The following is a 20,163-nucleotide window of genomic DNA, read 5'->3' on the forward strand; positions in this document are numbered from 1 at the left end:
AATGGTACTGGTACCATATATGGTATCGATACTACTTAGAGTACTAGTATCGATACTCTAAGTTATGATACCGATATTACTCCTTTGAGTCAGTGAAATTCCAATATACTAAAATGGTATCAATACTATGTACAGTATTGATACTACTGAATATAGTAGTACATATACCCTTGTGACAGTATAGATACCGATGTTTCCCAACGATTGAATTTTTGTATTTAATACAAGGAGTATCGATACTGATAGACGTAGTACCGATACCACAAGCCTCTGAATAGCATTTAATGCGGGAAACTACCACCCAACGACTATATTCACTCCCATAACAAACGGTTGGAATTGATTGGGGAGTATATAAACAATATCTCAAGCCATTTTTGAAGATAAGAGACAAAAGAGAAAGCCATAAACATCAAGTTTGAGCTAAATCAAGTCAACATTCTTCTATATTCTATTTGCTTTCAAAGAACACTTCTTGTACTTATTTGTATTCATTTCTCAAGTGTTCTTATTTGTTCTTGAATTGTACAAACACATTCCTTGTGAGGTTTTTTTATAAGTTTGCAATTTGTAATTTTTCTCTTTGAGAGAGTGTCTCAAGAATTTGGGGTAAAATTCTTGAGGGAGTTGTAAGGTTACACCTTATCCTCAAAGGTAGATACAAATTAGTGAATTTGTGAAAATCCTTAGTGTGCTAGCTAAGGTAGTGGAGGTAGACTTTGGTTGATAAAGTCGAACCATTCTAAATTCTTGTATTCATTTGTTTAATTTCTCCTTTTAAGCTTCCACCAAATTTTTAATTATCAATTCACCCCCTCTTGGCTATTTCATTCTTTCGATTGACTCAACAATTGGTATCAGAGCTAGACTTATTGGAAGGTTTAACCACCTCTTTAGAAGATCCTAAAGAAGATCAATCGTCATCCAAGTCATCTATTGCATCTACATCAAATTTCAAAATTGTTTGTGACTCTCAACCCATCAACAAACCTTTATACTTCAATGGAGCCAACTATGCCTATTGGAAGAATAGGGTGAAACTCTTTATTCAAGCAAGTGATTTGGTAGCATGGAGCATCATGATGAAAGGTCACTCTACTCCAACTAGAGATATGAAGATGTGGAGTGAAGAAAAAAAGAGATTGTTCCAACTCAACGCAAAGGCAATGCATATTTTATTTTATGCACTTGGTCCCGATGAATATGGGAGAGTATCCTCTTGTTCCAATGCCAAGGAGATATGGGGACAAACTTGAAGTTACTCATGAAAGAACAAATAAGGTAAGAGAAACTAAAATTAGTCTTCTCAATCATAACTACAAAAACTTCAAGATGAGACCGGATGAAGACATAAAATCCATGACCGATCGATTTTTGGTTATTATCAATGATCTTGAAGGCTTTAGAGAAGATATTCCAAATGATAATCTAGTTAGAAAGATGATCTATAGCCTTACCAAGTCATAGAAATCCAAGAAGACCGTCATAGTTGAAGCAAAGAATCTAAAGACTATTACATTGGATGAGCTCATTGGATTCTTGCTTACCCATGAAATGATGGTAAAGGAAAAAAAAGATCAAGAGAATAAAGATGAAAAAAAAGGAAATGGAAAAGAATAAAAAGATTGGTTTTTCTCTCAAATCCACCAAAGATGAGAGTGACTCAAATGATGAAGACGAGGATGAAGAAATGGCAATGTTTGCCAAAAGATTCAAAAGATTCATGAAATCCAACAAAGGAAGAAAATTACAAAGAAAAGAAGGCTTCAAGAATAAATAAAAGGAGAGGGACCCAATAATTTGTTATGAGCGAAAAAGCCGTGGCATGTTAAATTTGACTGCCCACAATTAAAGAATATATGATCCTCTAAGGAGAAACACAAGGAACATGTAGCTACATGGAGTGATGATGAGTCATCCAACAAAGAGGAGGAAGAGGTAGCCAACTTGTGTCTTATGGCCATTGAGGGAGAATCTAAGGTAACCTCTAACTCATCTACATTAAATGAATATTCCTTTGATGAGTTGCAAGAGGCTTATGATGAGTTGGCCTCAGAATTTGAGATCATGATTTCAAAACATAAGAAAAATATTTCAAAATTGAAAAATGAAAATGATTTCTTATCCAAGACCAATAATGAACTTGAAATGAAGGTCAAGGATATGCAAGTCAAACTAGAGGAGTTTGAAAAGAAAAAGCATGACTTGCACAACCTACTTTCAAAGGTTCATGATGATAATCAAAAGAAACTTGACGATCTTAAAGTTTTTTTAACAAAGTTGGAACAAATCATTTTGAAAGAGGACAAAATTCTAAATCCAACTATGTTAGAAATAACTTTAGACCATACAATCATAGATGTCCCCAAAAAATCTCAAATGGGAAAATTATTAGAAGTATATGGGTCTCAAAGGACTCATTACTACTAACGACAAGGATATCTTAGAAAAATGAATACCTAAGGGGACTAGATTTTCGGGAACTAATGCCTATGGACCTAAAAGAATTTGGGTACAAAAAATCAAAACTTAATCTATGTTTGTAGGTGGATGAGCATTACTACAAGGCACAAAACAAAAGCTCAAACTCATGGTACCTTGATAGTGGATGCTCAAGACACATGACCGGTGATAAGAGTCGGTTCTTGGAGCTTAATGCTAAAAGTGGAGGAGTAGTTACCTTTGGTGACAACTCAAAAGGTCATATTGAAGGAATAGGTTCTATTGGTAACAACTCTTTCATTCTTATTGAAAATGTTTTATTTGTAAATGGGTTAAAGCATAATATTCTTAGTATTAGTCAATTGTGTGACAAGGGATACAATGTCTTATTCGAGTCTAATGGATGCAAAATTGTTGACATTGCATCTAATATGATTATGTTTGTTGGTCATAGAATAGGAAATATTTATATGGTGCACCTAGATAATATTGACATGTCTAATGTATGTTTAGTTGCTAAAGATGAGAATGATTGTTGGTTGTGGCATAGGAAATTTAGACATGTTATCATGATTGTTTTACAAAAACTTGTTCAGAGTAGTCTTATAAGAAGCTTACCAAAATTAAAATTTAATCTTGATAAAATTTGTGATGCATGTGCTAAAGGTAAACACAAAACAACTTCTTTTAAACCTATTAATCATGTATCATCCAGTAGAGTATTACAATTGATCAATATAGACCTTTTTGGGCCTATTAGAACTACTACCTTGGGTGGAAAACAATATGCATTTGTATTGGTTGACGACTGCTCTAGGTTTTATTGGGTTCTTTTCTTAAGCACAAAAGATGAAGCTTTAGAAAATTTCATCACTTTTTCTAAAATAATCCAAAATGAAAATGGTTACTCTATTTTAAGTGTTAAGAGTGACCATATAACCGAATTTGAAAATCTTGGGTTTGGTTTTTTTTAATTCAAATGGAATTAGCCATAATTTTTCAACCCCTAGAACCCCTCAACAAAATGGAGTTGTTGAAAGGGAAAATAGAACTTTAGAAGAAATGGCTAGGACCATGCTTTGAGAAAATAATTTACCAAAATAGTTTTGGGCGGAAGCCACAACTACCGCTTGTTATGTGATTAATAGAGTAATGATTAAGCCTATTTTAAAGAAAACTTCATATGAACTTTTCAAAAATAAAAAGCCTAATATTAGTTATTTTCATCCTTTCGGATGCAAGTGTTTTGTTTTAAATAATGGAAAAGATAATTTTGGCAAATTTGATGCAAAAAGTGATGAAGTGATTTTGCTTGGTTTCTTTTTAAATTCTAAAGCTTTTCGAGTCTTTAATAAAATAAATTGAGTGGTAAAAGAGTCAATACATATTATTTTCGATGATAATCCACTTTCGAGGAAGGATTCTTGTGTTGATGATGATGTAGGTATCTTAAATCCAAAGAGGTTGGTGAATCATCATCGAAAGAACTGAAGAATGAGGAAACTCAATATGTCTTCAAGAATCTAACTCTAGAGGAAAGGGAAGTCACATATCCAAGGGAGTACAACTATGTCAAGGATGGTGAGATTTTGGGTGATCCATCCAAAGAGGTAACCACTATATCTTCTCTTAAAAACATTTGTAATTATGCCACATTTATTTCATGCATAGAGGCTAAGAATATCAAAGAATCATTAAATAATGAACATTGGATTATGGCTATGCAAGATGAGTTAAATCAATTTGAGAGAATTCATGTATGGACATTAGTTTAAAGGCCTAGTAATAAGTCTACTACCAGTACTAAATGAGTATTTAGGAATAAATTAGATTAAAGTGGTAATATAGTAAGAAACAAGGATAAACTTGTTGCTCAAGGGTAAACTCAAGAAGGGGGAATATATTTTGATGAAACTTATGCTCTCGTAGCTAAGATGGATGTTATTATAATGTTATTAGCATCTGCATGTTATCATGGATTTACTTTAATTCAAATGGATGTTAAAAGTGCATTTCTAAATGGTTTTATAAAAGAAGAAGTGTATGTGGAACAACCTCCCGGTTTTGAGGATTCAAAATTTCCAAATCATGTTTTCAAATTAATAAAAGCTTTGTCTAGTTTAAAATAAGCTCCTAGAGCTTGGTATGAAAGATTGTCAAATTTTCTTATTAAAAAAGGTTTTTCAAAAGGAAGGTTGACACTACTTTTTTTATAAAATGTAAAGGTAAAGATTTATTAGTAGTTCAAATTTATGTTGATGATATAGTTTTTGGTTCTACTAATGATGCTCTTTGCAAAGAATTTGCTAAGCTAATGCAAGGTGAATTTGAGATGAGTGTGATGGGGGAGCTTTCATTTTTCTTGGGGCTCCAAATCAAGCAAAGAAAATATGACATCTTCATCAATCAAGCAAAATACATCAAATATATTCTCAAGAAGTTTGGATTGGAAAATGTGAAACCCCAACCCACTCCTATGAGCTCATCTACAAAGCTTGACAAAGATGAAGAAGGTGAGTGTGTAGATCTTAAACTTTATGGGTCTATGATTGGATCATTGCTTTATCTTACCATAAGTAGACTGTACATTATGTTTAGTGTTTGCTTATGTGCTAGATTTCAATAATGCCCTAAGGAGTCTCACTTACAAGCCATTAAGAGAATCTTTAGATACCTTAAGAACACTCCTAGCATAGGACTTTGGTATCCTAGAGACTTTAGCTTTAGCTTGTATGCCTTCTCGGATGTGGATTATGGAGGTTGCAAATTAGATAGGAAAAGCACCTCCAGTACATGTCAATTCCTAGGAAATATGTTAATTTCTTGGTTTTCAAAGAAACAAAATAGTGTTGTACTATCTACCACCGAAGCGAAATATATTTTAGCTGGTAGTTGTTATGCAAAAGTTTTATAGATGAAAAAACAACTTTTAGACTATGAAATTGATTTGGATACCATTCCTATCAAGTGTGACAATACTAGTGATATATGTCTCACTAAAAATCTTCCAACATTCTAGAACTAAGCACATAGAAATTAGACATCATTTTATTAGAGATCATGTCTCAAAAGAAGATATAGTTCTAGAATATGTAAATACTTTCCATCAAGTAGGTGATAGTTTTACAAAACCCTTAGAAAAAGAAAGATTTTGGGCACTTAGAAGTGAATTAGGTCTAACAAACCTACCTTGATTTTGTGTTTAAAATAATTTTTGCACTTTTATATTTAAAGAAAAATGCATGCAAAATAACCTCTTTAATGCCTTCTATGCTATTAGTTAGGGGGAGTTTATGATTTTTTCATGAAAATTAACAATATGTTCAAATTATGCTTAAGTGTATATTTGTTTGCTTGAACATACTTGATTTTTCCCCATTAGAGTTGCCTATACCATTATTTATGCTTTGAAATTTACATCCTATGTGTTTTTGTTGCAATTTTTGAACCATTCCGTGCACTTAATACTAGTATTGTTCATCCAGTACCGATACTATTATTGTAACCTCGATAAGGTATCGATACTCAGTATCAATACTCAATATCAATACTCAGTATCAATACTCAGTATCAATACCGTCCAGTTTTTGCCTTGAAGTATCGATACTCCAATTAGAGTACTGATACTACCTGTCGAGTTCAACCTATAAAACCCTGAAATATCACATTTTTTCTTCCCAAACTCTATAACACTCAGCCGCACCTACCAAAACCCCCTCACAAAATTGCCTCACTCCATCATTTTGGTGTCAGATTTGCATTGTTTTTCAACTTTCCAACAGCTAGCATCATTAAAATCGTGCATTCATCATCAAATTCCATCTCAATCCTAATATATCAAGGTTATTTGTTTTTAAACCCTATTTTTTTGTTTTTGAATTTAGGGCTAGTTTTAGTTAGTTTTTACTTAAATTAGTGAATGGGTTTTACTTATTTTGCATTTTCACTAGAATCTACAATTTGTTTTTAACAAACATCATAAAAATCGAAATTTCATAAAAATCTATACATTATATATATGTATGTGTGTGTGTATGCATATATACTTTTGTTTTTTCATAAAATTTGTTTTAAACACATCATTTTTGCTCATTATATATATATAGAATACCTTGAATTGTGGACTAATATTGAGTTTTGGGATTAATTGAGTGCATGTATATGTATTGTTTTTCTTTACAGGTTTTACCTTTATTCCAATTCTCTTTAACAAAACTCACAAACATCCTGGATCATCTTCCTCTTGTGCTAATCCACCTCCTAACCCTCTGCCAAATCCTCCTCCCAATCCAACTGAAATGACCATCATGAATTCATGTTTTAATGAACTGAATCGTCGAAATCTCTATTCACTATATTTAAACTATTTTGAGTCTTATGCTATTAGGGGTGAGTGTCTTCCTTCTATTTTGACAATGCAAGAAATGAACTTTAAATACCTACCCCTTCTCCAAGCATGGAAATTTGACAACACATTCAAAGTTAAACTAGTTGGCTTTCACCAACTAGTCCGTATTTTACAAGATGATGTTTTACAAGATGTTGATGATCTAGTAAATTACATCCCCGATGAGCCTCCTAGCGGTAGTAATGCTATGCCTCCCTATTTTCAATCCCTGAAGGAGACATTAGATCTGAGGTTTTCATCTACGGAGTCCCATTTTACTGCCTTGGGGACTCAAGTGTCCGAGCTGCAAGTAATGCATTTGGCTTCCCAACATGACACCCTCGCTCGATTCGATGCCGTGACGGATATTCTCGATGCTCTTTCTCAAGACTTTGCCTCTTTCTGTGCACCTCGTTCGGATCCTGATCCTCCATCGGATGCTTGATGATGACTTTGCTTTGCTAGTTGTTCTTTTGTTGGTGTTGCAAATGTCCTTCTTTGAACTTTAAATTTCCTTTGAATTTCTTCGCATTTGATATTTTGGATTTGGTGATACTTTATGTTTTGGATGATTGAATTTATATTTATCATATTTCGTATATTTTTATTGACATGTTACCTCTTATTATGTTTATGACCATGCCCATTATCTTTTGGATATATTTATGTTGACTGACCTATTTTGGCACATTTGTTCTTCACATTTATTTTATATCTTGTTTATTCTTTAATGAATCTTTTTATTTAACAAAAAGGGGGAGAAATGTTAAAGTAAGGGGAGTAATTTTTCAAAGTAAATCTTATAATTTTTAAAACGTTTTGTTATATCAAAAAGGGGGAGATTGTTGAAAACACTTTGATATTTTGATATATAAAGCAAAATTGTTATTTAGTTTTACAAATTTTAAGATTATATTCGATTCAATCATTCGAATATATACAATTATTCTTTAAAGTTAAAAACATCAATTTTTACTCCTCACTCTACTGAAAATTTGAGTCCTATACTTGAAATATTTGTGAAATAATTTTTGCTAAGGGTTTCGAACTTTAATCGAGTCAAAAATGATTTTTAAATATAGTAGTATCGATACTACTATAATAGTATCGATACTTGTTAAAAAGTATCGATACATATACTGATACTGAAACCCAATACAATGAAGTAGTACCGATACTTCTGAGGCAGTACCGATACTGTCAAAACAAAATGTTAAAATGGTACCGATACCATATATGGTATCGATACTACTTAGAGTAGTAGTACCAATACTACTCCTTTAGTTTTGAGTCATTGAAATTCTAGTATACTGAAATGGTATCGATACTATGTACAGTATCGATACTACTGAATATAGTAGTACTGATACCCTTTGATAGTATTGATACCGATGTTTCCCAACAGTCGAATTTTTGTAATTAATGCAGGGTGTATCGATACTGAAAGACATAGTATCGATATTAAAAGCCTGTGAGTAGCATTTAATGCGGGAAACTGCCCCCCCCCGAATGCTCTATTCACTCCCACAACAACTCAAACGGTTGGAATTGATTGAGGAAGTATATAAACAAGATCCTAAGTCATTTGTGAAGATAAGAGACAAAAGAGAAAGCCATAAACATCAAGTTTGAGTTAAATCAAGTCAACATTCTTCAATATTCTTTTTTCTTTCAAAAAACACTTCTTGTACTTATTTGTATTCATTTCTCACGTGTTCTTATTTGTTCTTGAATTGTGCAAACACATTCCTTGTGAGGTTTTTTATAAGTTTGCAATTTGTAATTTTTTTATTTGAGAGGGTGTCTCAAGAATTTGAGGTATAATTCTTGAGGGTGTAGTAAGGTTACACCTTATCCTCAAAGGTATATACAAATTAGTGAATTTGTGAAAATCCTTAGTGTGGATAGCTAAGGTAGTGGAGGTAGACTTTGATTGATAAAGTCGAACCACTCTAAATTCTTGTGTTCATTTGTTTAATTTTTCCTCTCAAGCTTCCACCAAATTTTTAATTTCCAATTCACTCCTTCTTGGCTATTTCATCCTTTCGATTGACTCAACAACATTGCTATAGCATAGAAGAATAGACATATTGTCATCCATGATAATATGATATTATTTAGTATATCAAGTATTAAACTTATCCACCACATACATCTGAGATTGATATAAAGAACAATAAAAAAATGGTTTTCGATTATGTCCTAGATTGAGAGGTTTTGTATAGAAGGGGCAATGATTAGATTTTGTTGAGATGTATGGATGCTAAATAGGCAACAAGTATTCTAGAAGAAGTGCACGATGGAATATGTGGATCGCACGTAAATGGTCCCTCTATGGCCAGAAAGATCATGAGATATTGATACTATTAGGCCACCATACAAAAATATTACATCAATTACAAATGACAAACCTATGCATATAAGATCCATGCACCTCTATTACCTTTGCACAAGAAGAATGCACCATGGTCATTTTCCATGTGGGGTATTGATGTCATTAAAGCAATTACACCTAAAGATTCAAATGGGCATCACTTCATCTTTAGGGTAATTGATTACTTCACCAAGTGGGTAGACGTTGCTTCATATGCCAATATCACTAGGTATACAGTATGTAAGTTCATAAAGAAAGAGATAATTTACCGATAAATTTTCCAGAGAGAATTGTTTTAGATAATGCTACAAATCTGAACAAAAAAATGATTGTTGAACTTTCTGCACAGTTTAAGAAAGAGATAATGCTAGTGATTATTGGTGTCTCTTACTTTTATTTCTAGATTTTATCATTTATAAGACTATCATGACTTTGTATAAATTTCAAGATTTTTATAATTAAAGTTTCAAGTTTAAGTTTAATTTTAGTCATTCTTACAAGTATCTTACAAGTATACTAACATAGTTCAAAAGAAAACAAAAGATTTATTGGTATTACTTTGAATTAAACCTTTAAGTGCAAGAAATCCAAAGTAGGTCATAGTGTCAACACTTATGTTTATTGTTGAAAAGTGTATGATAAAGAATGACAAAGAAGCATACCTATGACCAAAAAATATGAAAAGGAAAACAAAATGATAATAATTTAGTATACACCAAAGCAAGTTTTCATCAAGATGTGATTGTTTGAAGTAGACAAAAGAACAACTGTTGTAAAAAATGAAAAATTAAAAAAATAGAAAAATGAAAAAGTTAGAAAGAAAAAGAAAAAAAATGGAGAAGAAAAAAAACCAAAGTGAAAACCTAAAAGGGTGCTTTAAAACGAATGAGGTAAAAACCTAGAGGAAATGCACAACATGGTGAACTTGAGTTTGAAGCAAAGTTTTGAAGAAATAAAGACTCTGCAGAGAGAAAGAATACGAGATCAACAAGAAAGTGGAGCTCACAATACTAAAATGACATCTTGCATCCATATTTAGGCATTTTCAAAATATGAGTATACACAATCATTCATTCCCATCAAACATTTGGATGTTTGACAGGAAATTGAAAGTCAACAAAGATTAAATTTCACAATTTCATGATGAAAGAAGATTCAACAAAGAATTAGTCTACATCTTCACTATTGAAAGAAGTGGATTTTAATAGTGAATTGAGGACTTTCGGGTAATTTAAAGTACATAGCAATGACATATGATAATATTTTACAAGTTTAAATCCATCATAGAAGAAGGTTAATTAGTGTTTCCAATTGACGAGTTTCATAATGAGAAGAACTTGTCCATAGAAGGAGAAAATGTTCATAACGAGAAGAACTTGTTCAACCTTGGCCCATCCATCACAAAAGGAGATGAATCATCATTTCCAATGAATGAGTTCATAATGAGATTAACTTGTCCAAAGAGGAAGAAGAAGTTCATAATAAGAAGAGATTGTTCAACTTTAGCTCATCCATCAGAGAAAGATGTATATCAGTATTTTCAATGGAGGAGTTCATAATGAGAAGAACTTATCCAGAGAAGGAGAAGAAGTTCATAATGAGAAGAACCTGCTCAATTTTGGCTCATCCATCACAGAATGAGGTGGATTCGTATTACCAATGGAAGGGTTCATAATGAGAAAAACTCAAACGATGAGAGCGAAAAATTCATAATATGAAGAACTTGCAGCTTAGGAATTTCAGTAGTTTAAACCATATAAAAATGGTGTTTTATATCTTTGCTATATTTCCTTTGCACATTAATGAGAAAATAGTGGCAACTGTAATAATTTTTTTAGTTTTTATTATTTAAACCCAAATAAATGGATAAAAATTATTCAAATAAAACCAAAATGTCGATATCCATATTAAATCCATTTATAAATGATTAAATCATTTACATAGGCCAATTTACAAACAAAGCCCAACAGTTACAATACCCAAACCCAAATCCATTAGCTAAGAGGCTCGGGGTAGAGCAGTTAGGGTTTTACCCTATTTCTTTATATATCCCTCTTTTACACTATTAGATTATATAGACATTGAATGGCCAAGATTTGTTTAGATTAAAAATTAGGGTTAATCTTGGTGTGTTCAATATCGCATGATAGACCACAGTTATATCTAAATATATCTAATGGTCCAAATAATTTAACACTAGGGTTCCTTGGAAACCATAGTAGAGAGTTCCCACTATCGTTACCACCTCATCTGTCTAGCCTACGTGAGAATGCCACCGCAGTAGTGGTCCCAAAACCACATGATAGCACCAACTTAACTATAAATCGGTCGATTAAAGCCCCTTTAGCAGCCATGTACCAAAAAAATAAGAAAAATAAAAAAATCAAGTTTTTCTTTGATTTTTACTAATGATCCTTGTAATCAGGTTTAAATATCCAAATATCAAAAAAATGTAAAGGATGAGACTCTTAAATGAAAACGCAAAAAGAAATACTAAAAAATCTTTGAGATGTATTTTGACTATGTTTTTTATCGTTTTCATTTTTTCTTGGGATATGTGGTCACTCAAAAAAATAGAGAGATGATGGAACTAGGTTTTACCTTAGTATTTAGAGCATCTTCATTCCAGTTCCTCATTGGATCTTGGGTCACCGGAGTCAATAAGTTATAAAGTCAGGTGGTTCCCAAGGTCTTAGATCTTTGTATATTATTTTGGGGTTTATTTTTGGAGTTTCAGTGTTTAGGTTTAGGTTTTTTAGATTTATAGTAGATATAGGACAAGGAGACAATGGTCTAAGTCATCGAAATTCTTGAAACCGAACAGTCAAAGTGATTTCTAGGGTCTTTAGGGGGTTCTTTAGGTAGTTTTGGCCTCCAATTTGAGCTTGAGTCGAGTAATCGAGGTATTTGAGAGGTATTTGAGCTTGGGTCGGAGATACAAAAAGGCCACCGACATACAGTGGTCGAGAAAGTTTTAAGGCCTTTAGGTTTATGGTTGAATGGTAGAGATACATAGAAGTTCATATAAACAAAAAAAAAGGAAAGGTTTTTTTAGTTTTATGAATGAAAATGGTTTTTGGGTAAAAATTTAGGTTTTATAGGGTTGAAAAAATGGAAGATTGCGTTTAGGTCACCCAATTTTAGTTGTGTTTTTGTAAAATGATCATATATTATGTGGGTTTTTTGTTATTTTAATTCGAATTGTGGTGCTAATTATATCATTTTTCCTTTTCATTTTGTTATTAGTTATAGGGTTATTAAAAAAAGGAAAATCATGTATAGTTCCTTAAACATTATGCGCATATTTGTACGTTGATCGCCGAATTTTTTAATTATTTTAAAATTGATAAACTATTTTATCTGTTTACAATTTGTTCATTGTCTATTAAATTATTTTATTTTTGATTCAAATATGGTGTTCTAGTATGTAATTCTTTTTTTTTATTTATTATTTTATATTCGTTTAAATAAGTCGAATTCATTTTATGACCTTGCGACGACTCATCCCGAAGCATCAATTGCATTATAATGGCTCAGGTAAAATTTTAGTAATTAACCACCAAATGCTAATTTCTAAAATAATTTGAATTAATTCTACGACATCGCGACAACCTATGTCGGGTACGACTCATTATTACGGTATGGGTAAAAATTAAAAAAAAAAATTGGCCGCTAACCTTTTAATTTTTTTGAACTTAAATTTTGCTTTTACATTTGTGTCCTTTAATTTTTCAAGTATTTTAATTTTAGTTATTTAATTTCTTGCATTTACATTTTAGTCCTTTAAATTTTAGTATTTATTTATCTGTATTTCTTTTATTTTATGCTTGATATTTTATTTTCTTCAGTTTAGTCCTTAATTTGACTGCTAGATTTTAGTTTTAATCCTTAAATTTATGTTTCATTTAATTTAGTCGCTGAACTTTTTAATTTAGTTGAATATTCGCTTTGGTCCTCTCTTCTATACTCAAGGTTCCATTTGGATTATTAGACTCAAAAATTTGATAAAAATAACTAGGGTTAATATTAGAGCTTCAACTTAAGTTTAATTTCACTTTACTCCTTTAATTTAGTTGAATATTTGATTTGATCCTCACTTTTATGCCTGAGGTTCAATTTCAATTATTCGATTCAATAATTCATTAAAATTGGTTAGGATTAATAATTAGAGCTTCTATTTTAGATAAATTTCACTCTAGTCCTTTAACTTTAGGTGAATTTTTTATTTAGTCCTCATATTTTTGCCCGAGGTTCCATTTCAATTATTCGATTCCATAATTCGTTAAAATCGGTTAGGATTAATAATTAGAGCCTAAATTTTAGGTTTAGTCCTTTAGGTCCTTTAAAATTCATAATTTGACACTTTAGTTAGAGGGAATCCTTAATTAATTCACTTAGTTTATTTAGGTTCAATAACCATTTGTTTAACTGCATATTCACCACTAATGATTCTCAAAGTAAATCGACATCCTTTTCAAAACCCCACATAATTATTTTAAAATTATTAAGGCAATGTTTATTTATTGGGATTAATAACAAATCTTTTGTTTGTGCTCGGGTAGTCGTTATTGGTCCTTATAAACAGACATCCTTTTTAAATTTCCGTACATAATGGATTTTAAATTAAATAAAATTTTGAATTCAAAATTTATAATTTTAAATATACAAGGTAATTGATTAGGTACCAATTTTTTGGCGTTGTAGGATGGTAATCATTCTTCATGCGTAATTGACTCTCAAACTCTTTTATTGATTTGGCATACCAAGAACTTGGTATTTTAGTTCTTTTATTAAATTACCCAATTTTAATTGATTCAATCTCACCTTTAAAATGACATCATTTCGTAACTAGTCAGCTTTTCCTCCGACCGGTTGCGACAACTACATTTGTGGTTGGGTGATTGTTCTACATTTCTCTCCATCTTTAATTTGTATGTATTGTTATTATGCTGCTTATGGACTATTCTCTGTCATATTTCATCCTTTGCTCTTGGACAGCAGTTTCTCTAGATATCGTGAGGTTAAAATTTTATACGTTGCTCATTTGATGAGGATTGGAAATCAAATGGAGGGTCCTCGACATAAAAATGGAGGGTTGTGTTGGGTTGGTAGATAATAATACTTTTGAGGTAATAGGCATAGCCTTTCATTTTACTTGCATATGCACTCATTGATTCAGTTACTAGCTAGGTGGCATTAAAAATTATAATTTGCTAGATTCCATGCACATTTTTTATATGAAGTGGCAATAGAGTTCTAGCATGTGATTACAAATTATTTAGCCAGCAAATTTTCCAAGAATCTGTCAATCACTATTGGGAATAAAGTGTTAGCCGTTTCTGTCGTTCAATATATTTTTGCAAATTTGTTACAGCATCTCCTTTGTCTTTTGATAACAACCTCCTTTTTACCTATGTTCTTTTTTTTACTTGGGCATTGTGGAGATTTCAGCCATTACTTGTGATTTTGTTCTTTCCATCATCCTGGATGTGTAACTTTCTGTAATTGGCTTTCGAATCATAATGTATACGTACATATAAACTTATATATAATGTAGAGTACATGCTTCAATTTGCATTTTGTTTGTTTTTCAAAATCTAGTCACCAAGCTCCATTTTTATACAATTAACATTACTTTGTTAAGGACGGGGAGAATTGGAGGAAGATTAGAAGAGAAAGAAGACAACAAATAAAACAAATTGTATAGAACGGGAACAAAAACTCAATCCAGACATTGGATGTTGTTGATGTCTTGATGAGAAATATGTAGTGAGACATGGTTGATTTATTTGCCAGAGAATTAGTGATTTCGCATTGAAGTTTGCTTTATCTATGAGATTCAAATGCCCCAACCAATGCTCTCACCCTGCCCTTGCTTTTGCCATGGGATTCAAATGCCCCGACCAATGCTCTCACGCTGCCCTTCCTCTCTGTAACTAGCTTACTGGTCGTCATCTTCACCACAACACTGTTGGGTGTTGATGGTTTGTTCTTTCCATTGGCTACTTCTGCTTGAACTTGGCTTTTAGTAATCAAATCTGCACCCACTTCAACTTTTTCTTCCTTCCCGTTTGCTGATTCTGCTTGTTCTTGACTTTCAGGGACCATATTTGCTTCCTCTTCAACTGTTTCTTGCTTCCCTTGTGCTTCTTCTGCTTGTACAACTCTTTTAGGATCCATATTTGTTTCCTCTTCAACTGTTTCCTGCTTCCCCTCTTCTGGTTCTGCTTGTACACGACTTTCAGGAGCCATATTTGTTTCCTCTTCAACTATTTCCTGTTTCCCCTCCGCTACTTCTGCTTGTACTTGACTTTCAGGAACGACATTTGCTTCCTGTTCAACTGTTTCCTTTTCCCCATCCTCTGTTTCGGCTTCTACTTGGCTTTGAGAAACCACATTGGCTTCCTCTTCAACTGATTCAATCCCTTGCTCTTTTGCTTCATCATTGTTTTCTTCGCTTTCTTTTGTAGCAGCCAGTTCAGTTTTATTACCTTCTACTTTTTTGTCTTCAGTTTTTGTTTTAGTCTCCTCGTGTGTAACGTTGATCTCCTCTTTGTTGTCATTGTCCTTGGCTTCCTGGTCGGAGTTTGAGCCATCATGTTCTTGTTCATGAGCCATATCTTCCATTTCTTCAGTTTGAGACACTTTATGTTGTTGCTCTTGGTAGTGCGTAACAGAGGAAACATTATCAAGGGTATCTTTTTCTTTTTCCTCTTCAACATGAGCATGTTGTTGAGTTTTTTCTTTGGCTTTTGGTATTTTTATATCATGTATATCACTCTTCTCATCTTTCACAACCTCCCCAACTTGATGATCCAAATTTTCTTTGTTTCCATTCGTGGCTTCAAGATTTTTGGCTTGTTTTATACCACGAGTACGTGGGGTTTGTTTGAAGCTGAGGAAGTAGTTGTTCCCCTCTTAACTGTTAGGGTGAGGGGAAGGGGGCGCCTTCATGCTCCTAGCTGTCATTGTCATCATGGTAGTAGTCGTCATCCTAGTCCTAGACGAAGAAGATGAGGTGGGTGGCTTGGCTGCAATTGGTGGCTTGGTTGGCTTGAGTGAACTAGTGGGTTTTGAGGATAAAGAAGCAGACCTGGGGGTCGTTGCTGGTTTTTGTGGAGTAGGGGAAACAAGTGACTTTTTTTGGATCGGATCTGCCGATACAGGCCTGATAATCGATCTTCTTAACAGTTTTGTTGACATTCTTGATAGCAGCATCACTCTTGGTAGACTTGTTTGCTAGATTGGAACCCATAGAATGTCTTCTTATCCCTTGCCCATGGGTAATGGAAGCATTTGGTTTTGAAAGGCAAGTGGGCTTCTTGTCTTTCCCCAAACTGCTGTCTCTTGTTCTGTTTGCCAATGCTATTAGTCGCAGGTTGTCTCTGCCCCTCCCCTGATCCATTCTCAGATTGGTCGTCCAGTCCTGCATCATTGTCAAAATTTTACGTTGTTACCATTACCAAGAAAAGAAAAGAAAAAGGTGAAATGAGGAAGTAAATTAACCTTGATGATGTGGGGACAGAGGGGAGGGGAGATGAGGAAGGATAAGCAGCAGCAGAAAAAAGAGACTTCTTCATTGTGATTGGAAAAATATATCACCACAACTCGTGGCTGTCTGCACGTACATGTTACATATGGAACAAGATGAGACCATCTTTGAATATGTATTAGTTAGCTTTGTGTAGATCAACCGAGATATATGGGGACTGCCTTCTTGACCTTTTCAACCCCATAGCAAACAATACCAAAATAGCTTCTTTGGTACCAAATGAATGGGTTATGAATTCCAGTGTTGGATTGGAATGAGAATATATCCCATCCACTCGGGGTCGGAATACAAACATCTAACCCCTCTCCATCCTCAGTCAAATTCCTACAGCACCCGTCCATTGTTTTCTTTCCTTTCCAATCATATTGGAATTGAGATGTAACATGTTTGCACAAAACCCTACTTTATTAATGGAAAAGTTACTAATCATTGATGTATAATTTCTTTCTTTCTTTCTTTATTTTTATTAATATAGGTTCTTTTACATCAGACTGTTAGGTAAAAGTAGAGGGGCTTAAGCCAAGCAAGTGTTCCCTATCGAGCAACGTATATCTATGGACACATGTGCCAAATATACCTCATGTCATAAGGTTACATGCATGGTTTAACTTTTCTTAATTTGTAATTAAATTTCTATATGCATTCATGGTTTCTGCTTTCCATGCTTAAAAATAGCAATTTTACCCTTCTTGTACGCTATTTCCTACAAGGGTTTTACTTGATGACATGACACGCCTTATCTCAACATCAAATACCTTATTGTATATTTACTAACCTAACACACTTACTACGTTTAGTGGCTGAAACCAACCTGTAAACGTTGACATGTAAGATATTTCTAATGTTTGAAATCGAGACCTCAAATAATAACAACTTTTTTACAATTAAAATCACTTGGTTCATGCATATCTCTTAAATTTTTAATAACTTTCTAAAAAACCATACACTTAACATAAAATAATAAAATTATGATCCAACTCTGATCTCCTCCTCTCTTATCAATGATATAATTAATGAATGTCCACGAATCATCAAATTGATGCCCTTACCTTCTACTTTATATACATGGTAATGATAAAAGAAGAGAATATGTTTCCAGGTGATTCATGGAAAAGCCATTGTATCTATTTTATAACTCAAAGCTCATCTTATTCATTCTATATAATAATGTAGCTTACAAACCAGAACAACTTTACCTAAACACATTATTATTATTATCATTATTATAATATTAGCTACATTGATCATCGCTAGTGGAATTGAAAGGGACTCGGACCTCTACTTTTTGTCACAATTATCACCTTCGAGGAGTTGTATTTGAATTATAGATTTGTACAGGAATCAATATAATTTTACCACTATATTAACTTTAAACTTAATAATTTTTAAAAGGACTAAACTAAAATTTCGTCATTTTAAGAAGTCAAACTGTAACTTTATCATTATTTAACTTATAGTTTTATTTTTTCTATACCATAAGATCAGTTCGGTTAATTAATAAAAAAAATATTATTAATAATCTATGAGATGAATGTGTTTGAGATCAAATTTGAAAGTCAAAGAATTTCATGAACTAATTCGAGAACTAAAATAAGATTTATAAATGTATAAAAATAATCTATCAGGTCAGTAATCACAATTTTCTTGTTGCTGAATTCTTTTTTCTTAAATAATGTAATCCCGTGGGACACATATATGCTCTTCTCTACTATGGTCTTTGTCTAATACAACGTTAATCATAATATCACTGAAAACATGTAATTAATTGATTTTTTTCAAGGAAAAACCATCTGTCTAACAACACTATTTATACGTTTGAAATTGAACTTTTTGGGTGATCCATTAAGATATGTGGTTCGTCAAGTGTCACTGCCCTGGCTTCCACATTTTAATGATTAACACCGCACTGTCCTCTCTCTATATATTTTGGAATTCGGGGGATGCTACTTTTCTTTTCCATCATCATGCTAATTTATTTGTATACTTTTAGATAATAGTTATTTATATTTACTTCATTAATTAATTTAAATTTAATATTATAAAGATTTAAATGATTATGTGAAACATATTTGTTATTTATAATATTAAAATTTAAACATCATTTGAATAATATGGCGGCTGTTAGGTAGTATCTTACGCAACTCTAAGGGAGAATTGTTATTCGGATTCACGCTTAACCTAGGTCGTTGAGTTGAACTGATAATTTTGACGTTTCGAAAATTTACAACAATTCGTCTGATGTTTTAGTTGAGAACGCCCTGATTTCCAAAGTTCGTGAACTGCATGATCTTGACTGTGATATAAAGATTTATACATATCTGTTGAGAGTAAAATGTTACTGCGAACAAGCTGGCTGCGTTGAGTCGAGACGCCTCAATTGGTGCTATTGTCTTAGTGGAGTCGCTATTGAAATTGTCTTCTACAATGCTCAAGGATATCCAACACTAATTAGTTGTATGTTCACTATTTTATATAGAAAAAAAAATCAAGCATTGTTGAAAAAACAAAATCGTAAATCATCCTAAAAATATCTTTGGCATAAAATTCCATGACATTGAATATTGCATTAATTGGGTAGTGACTAGTGACCTAGTAATTTCTCCTCTACAATAAAGTTGCACGAGAATTACATTTGTTAGTGCAGATTGAACTGGGCATTTCTTCATTAAATTCAAATACTTTCATACCCGAATTAATTAGGATATTCATTCCATCATTTGTTTGTTGACTAGTCGCATTAGCCTACTAATCAACTCAATTCAATCTCTAAAATGTATTATTATGATATTAATTATTGTAACCAAAATTAATTAACGCCTAAAATATGTATAACACCAGTTTAGTTATTTTTAAAACATAAAAGATAATAGGGTAAACTACGCGTTTATTACTTATACTATCGATTTTGTTCCATTTTAATACCAAACCTTTCATTTTTTTCAAAAGCATATCTAATGTGTTTTATTTTAGTGTCCTGCTGTTAAAAACTTAACGGGTGGGCTTATCGGTCCACCATAATAGTTGAATAGGCTAACACCTAGCTCGGTTTCAAACCTAGTCCAGCCTAACTTTGAACCTTAAGGAACCAGCCAACAACTACCACTCTCAATAGCCTCCACTCCAAGTGACAGTGAACAAGGGAGCAGTCATTCTGTTAATCTCTTCTCAAACTACGGTTGTTGTATTCCAACAGTGTTAGACATTTGATGATGAGAGTCCTAAAAATAAATATTAATTGGAGCAAAGGCAAGGGAAAAAATAACAGACGAATGTGGGGTTTTATATTTTCGATGATGGAGGTATCAGTTGGAAGATTCCCACTATAACGCCCCAAATCCATTAACTTGTGAGAGAGTTTGTCCTAAGTTAGGTTTAGATTTAGATTTGGATTTGGTTTGGGCCCAATCG

The 20,163-nt window shown here is 32.7% G+C and overlaps 1 protein-coding gene and 1 pseudogene across 2 annotated transcripts; one reads left to right on the forward strand and one right to left on the reverse strand.

The window, feature by feature from the left end:
• Nucleotides 1-7,274, forward strand: part of LOC120173502 — a 34,911-nt pseudogene extending 27,637 nt beyond the window's left edge.
• A 7,702-nt stretch (nucleotides 7,275-14,976) lies between these two features.
• Nucleotides 14,977-16,159, reverse strand: LOC120173481 (RNA polymerase II degradation factor 1-like). 2 transcript variants are annotated; one of them, XM_039180638.1, is made up of 2 exons: nucleotides 15,440-16,159; nucleotides 14,977-15,367 (listed from the first exon to the last, which is right to left on the reverse strand). In XM_039180638.1, the coding sequence occupies exons 1-2, from the start codon at nucleotides 15,828-15,830 to the stop codon at nucleotides 15,030-15,032; spliced, it is 729 nt and encodes a 242-aa protein (XP_039036569.1). In that variant the 5' UTR covers nucleotides 15,831-16,159; the 3' UTR covers nucleotides 14,977-15,029. The 2 variants fall into 2 exon arrangements, with proteins under 2 accessions (XP_039036569.1, XP_039036568.1); XM_039180637.1 differs by having other exon boundaries at nucleotides 14,977-15,359; nucleotides 15,426-16,159.
• Between the last annotated feature and the right edge of the window lie 4,004 nt (nucleotides 16,160-20,163).

The sequence above is a fragment of the Hibiscus syriacus genome, unplaced genomic scaffold, assembly GCF_006381635.1.
Source record: "Hibiscus syriacus cultivar Baekdansim isolate YM2019G1 unplaced genomic scaffold, ASM638163v2 tig00111954_pilon, whole genome shotgun sequence".
Taxonomy (NCBI): Eukaryota; Viridiplantae; Streptophyta; class Magnoliopsida; order Malvales; family Malvaceae; genus Hibiscus; species Hibiscus syriacus.

What these genes read in the sequence shown, in the direction of transcription:
- LOC120173481 (XM_039180637.1), bottom strand. Translation starts at nt 15,830, where the DNA reads ATGGAAGATATGGCTCATGAACAAGAACATGATGGCTCAAACTCCGAC. An exon ending in AAAGTCGTGTACAAGCAGAA is followed by an intron (nt 15,360 to 15,425) that starts CCAGAAGAGGGG and finishes AGAGTTGTACAA; the next exon opens with GCAGAAGAAGCACAAGGGAA.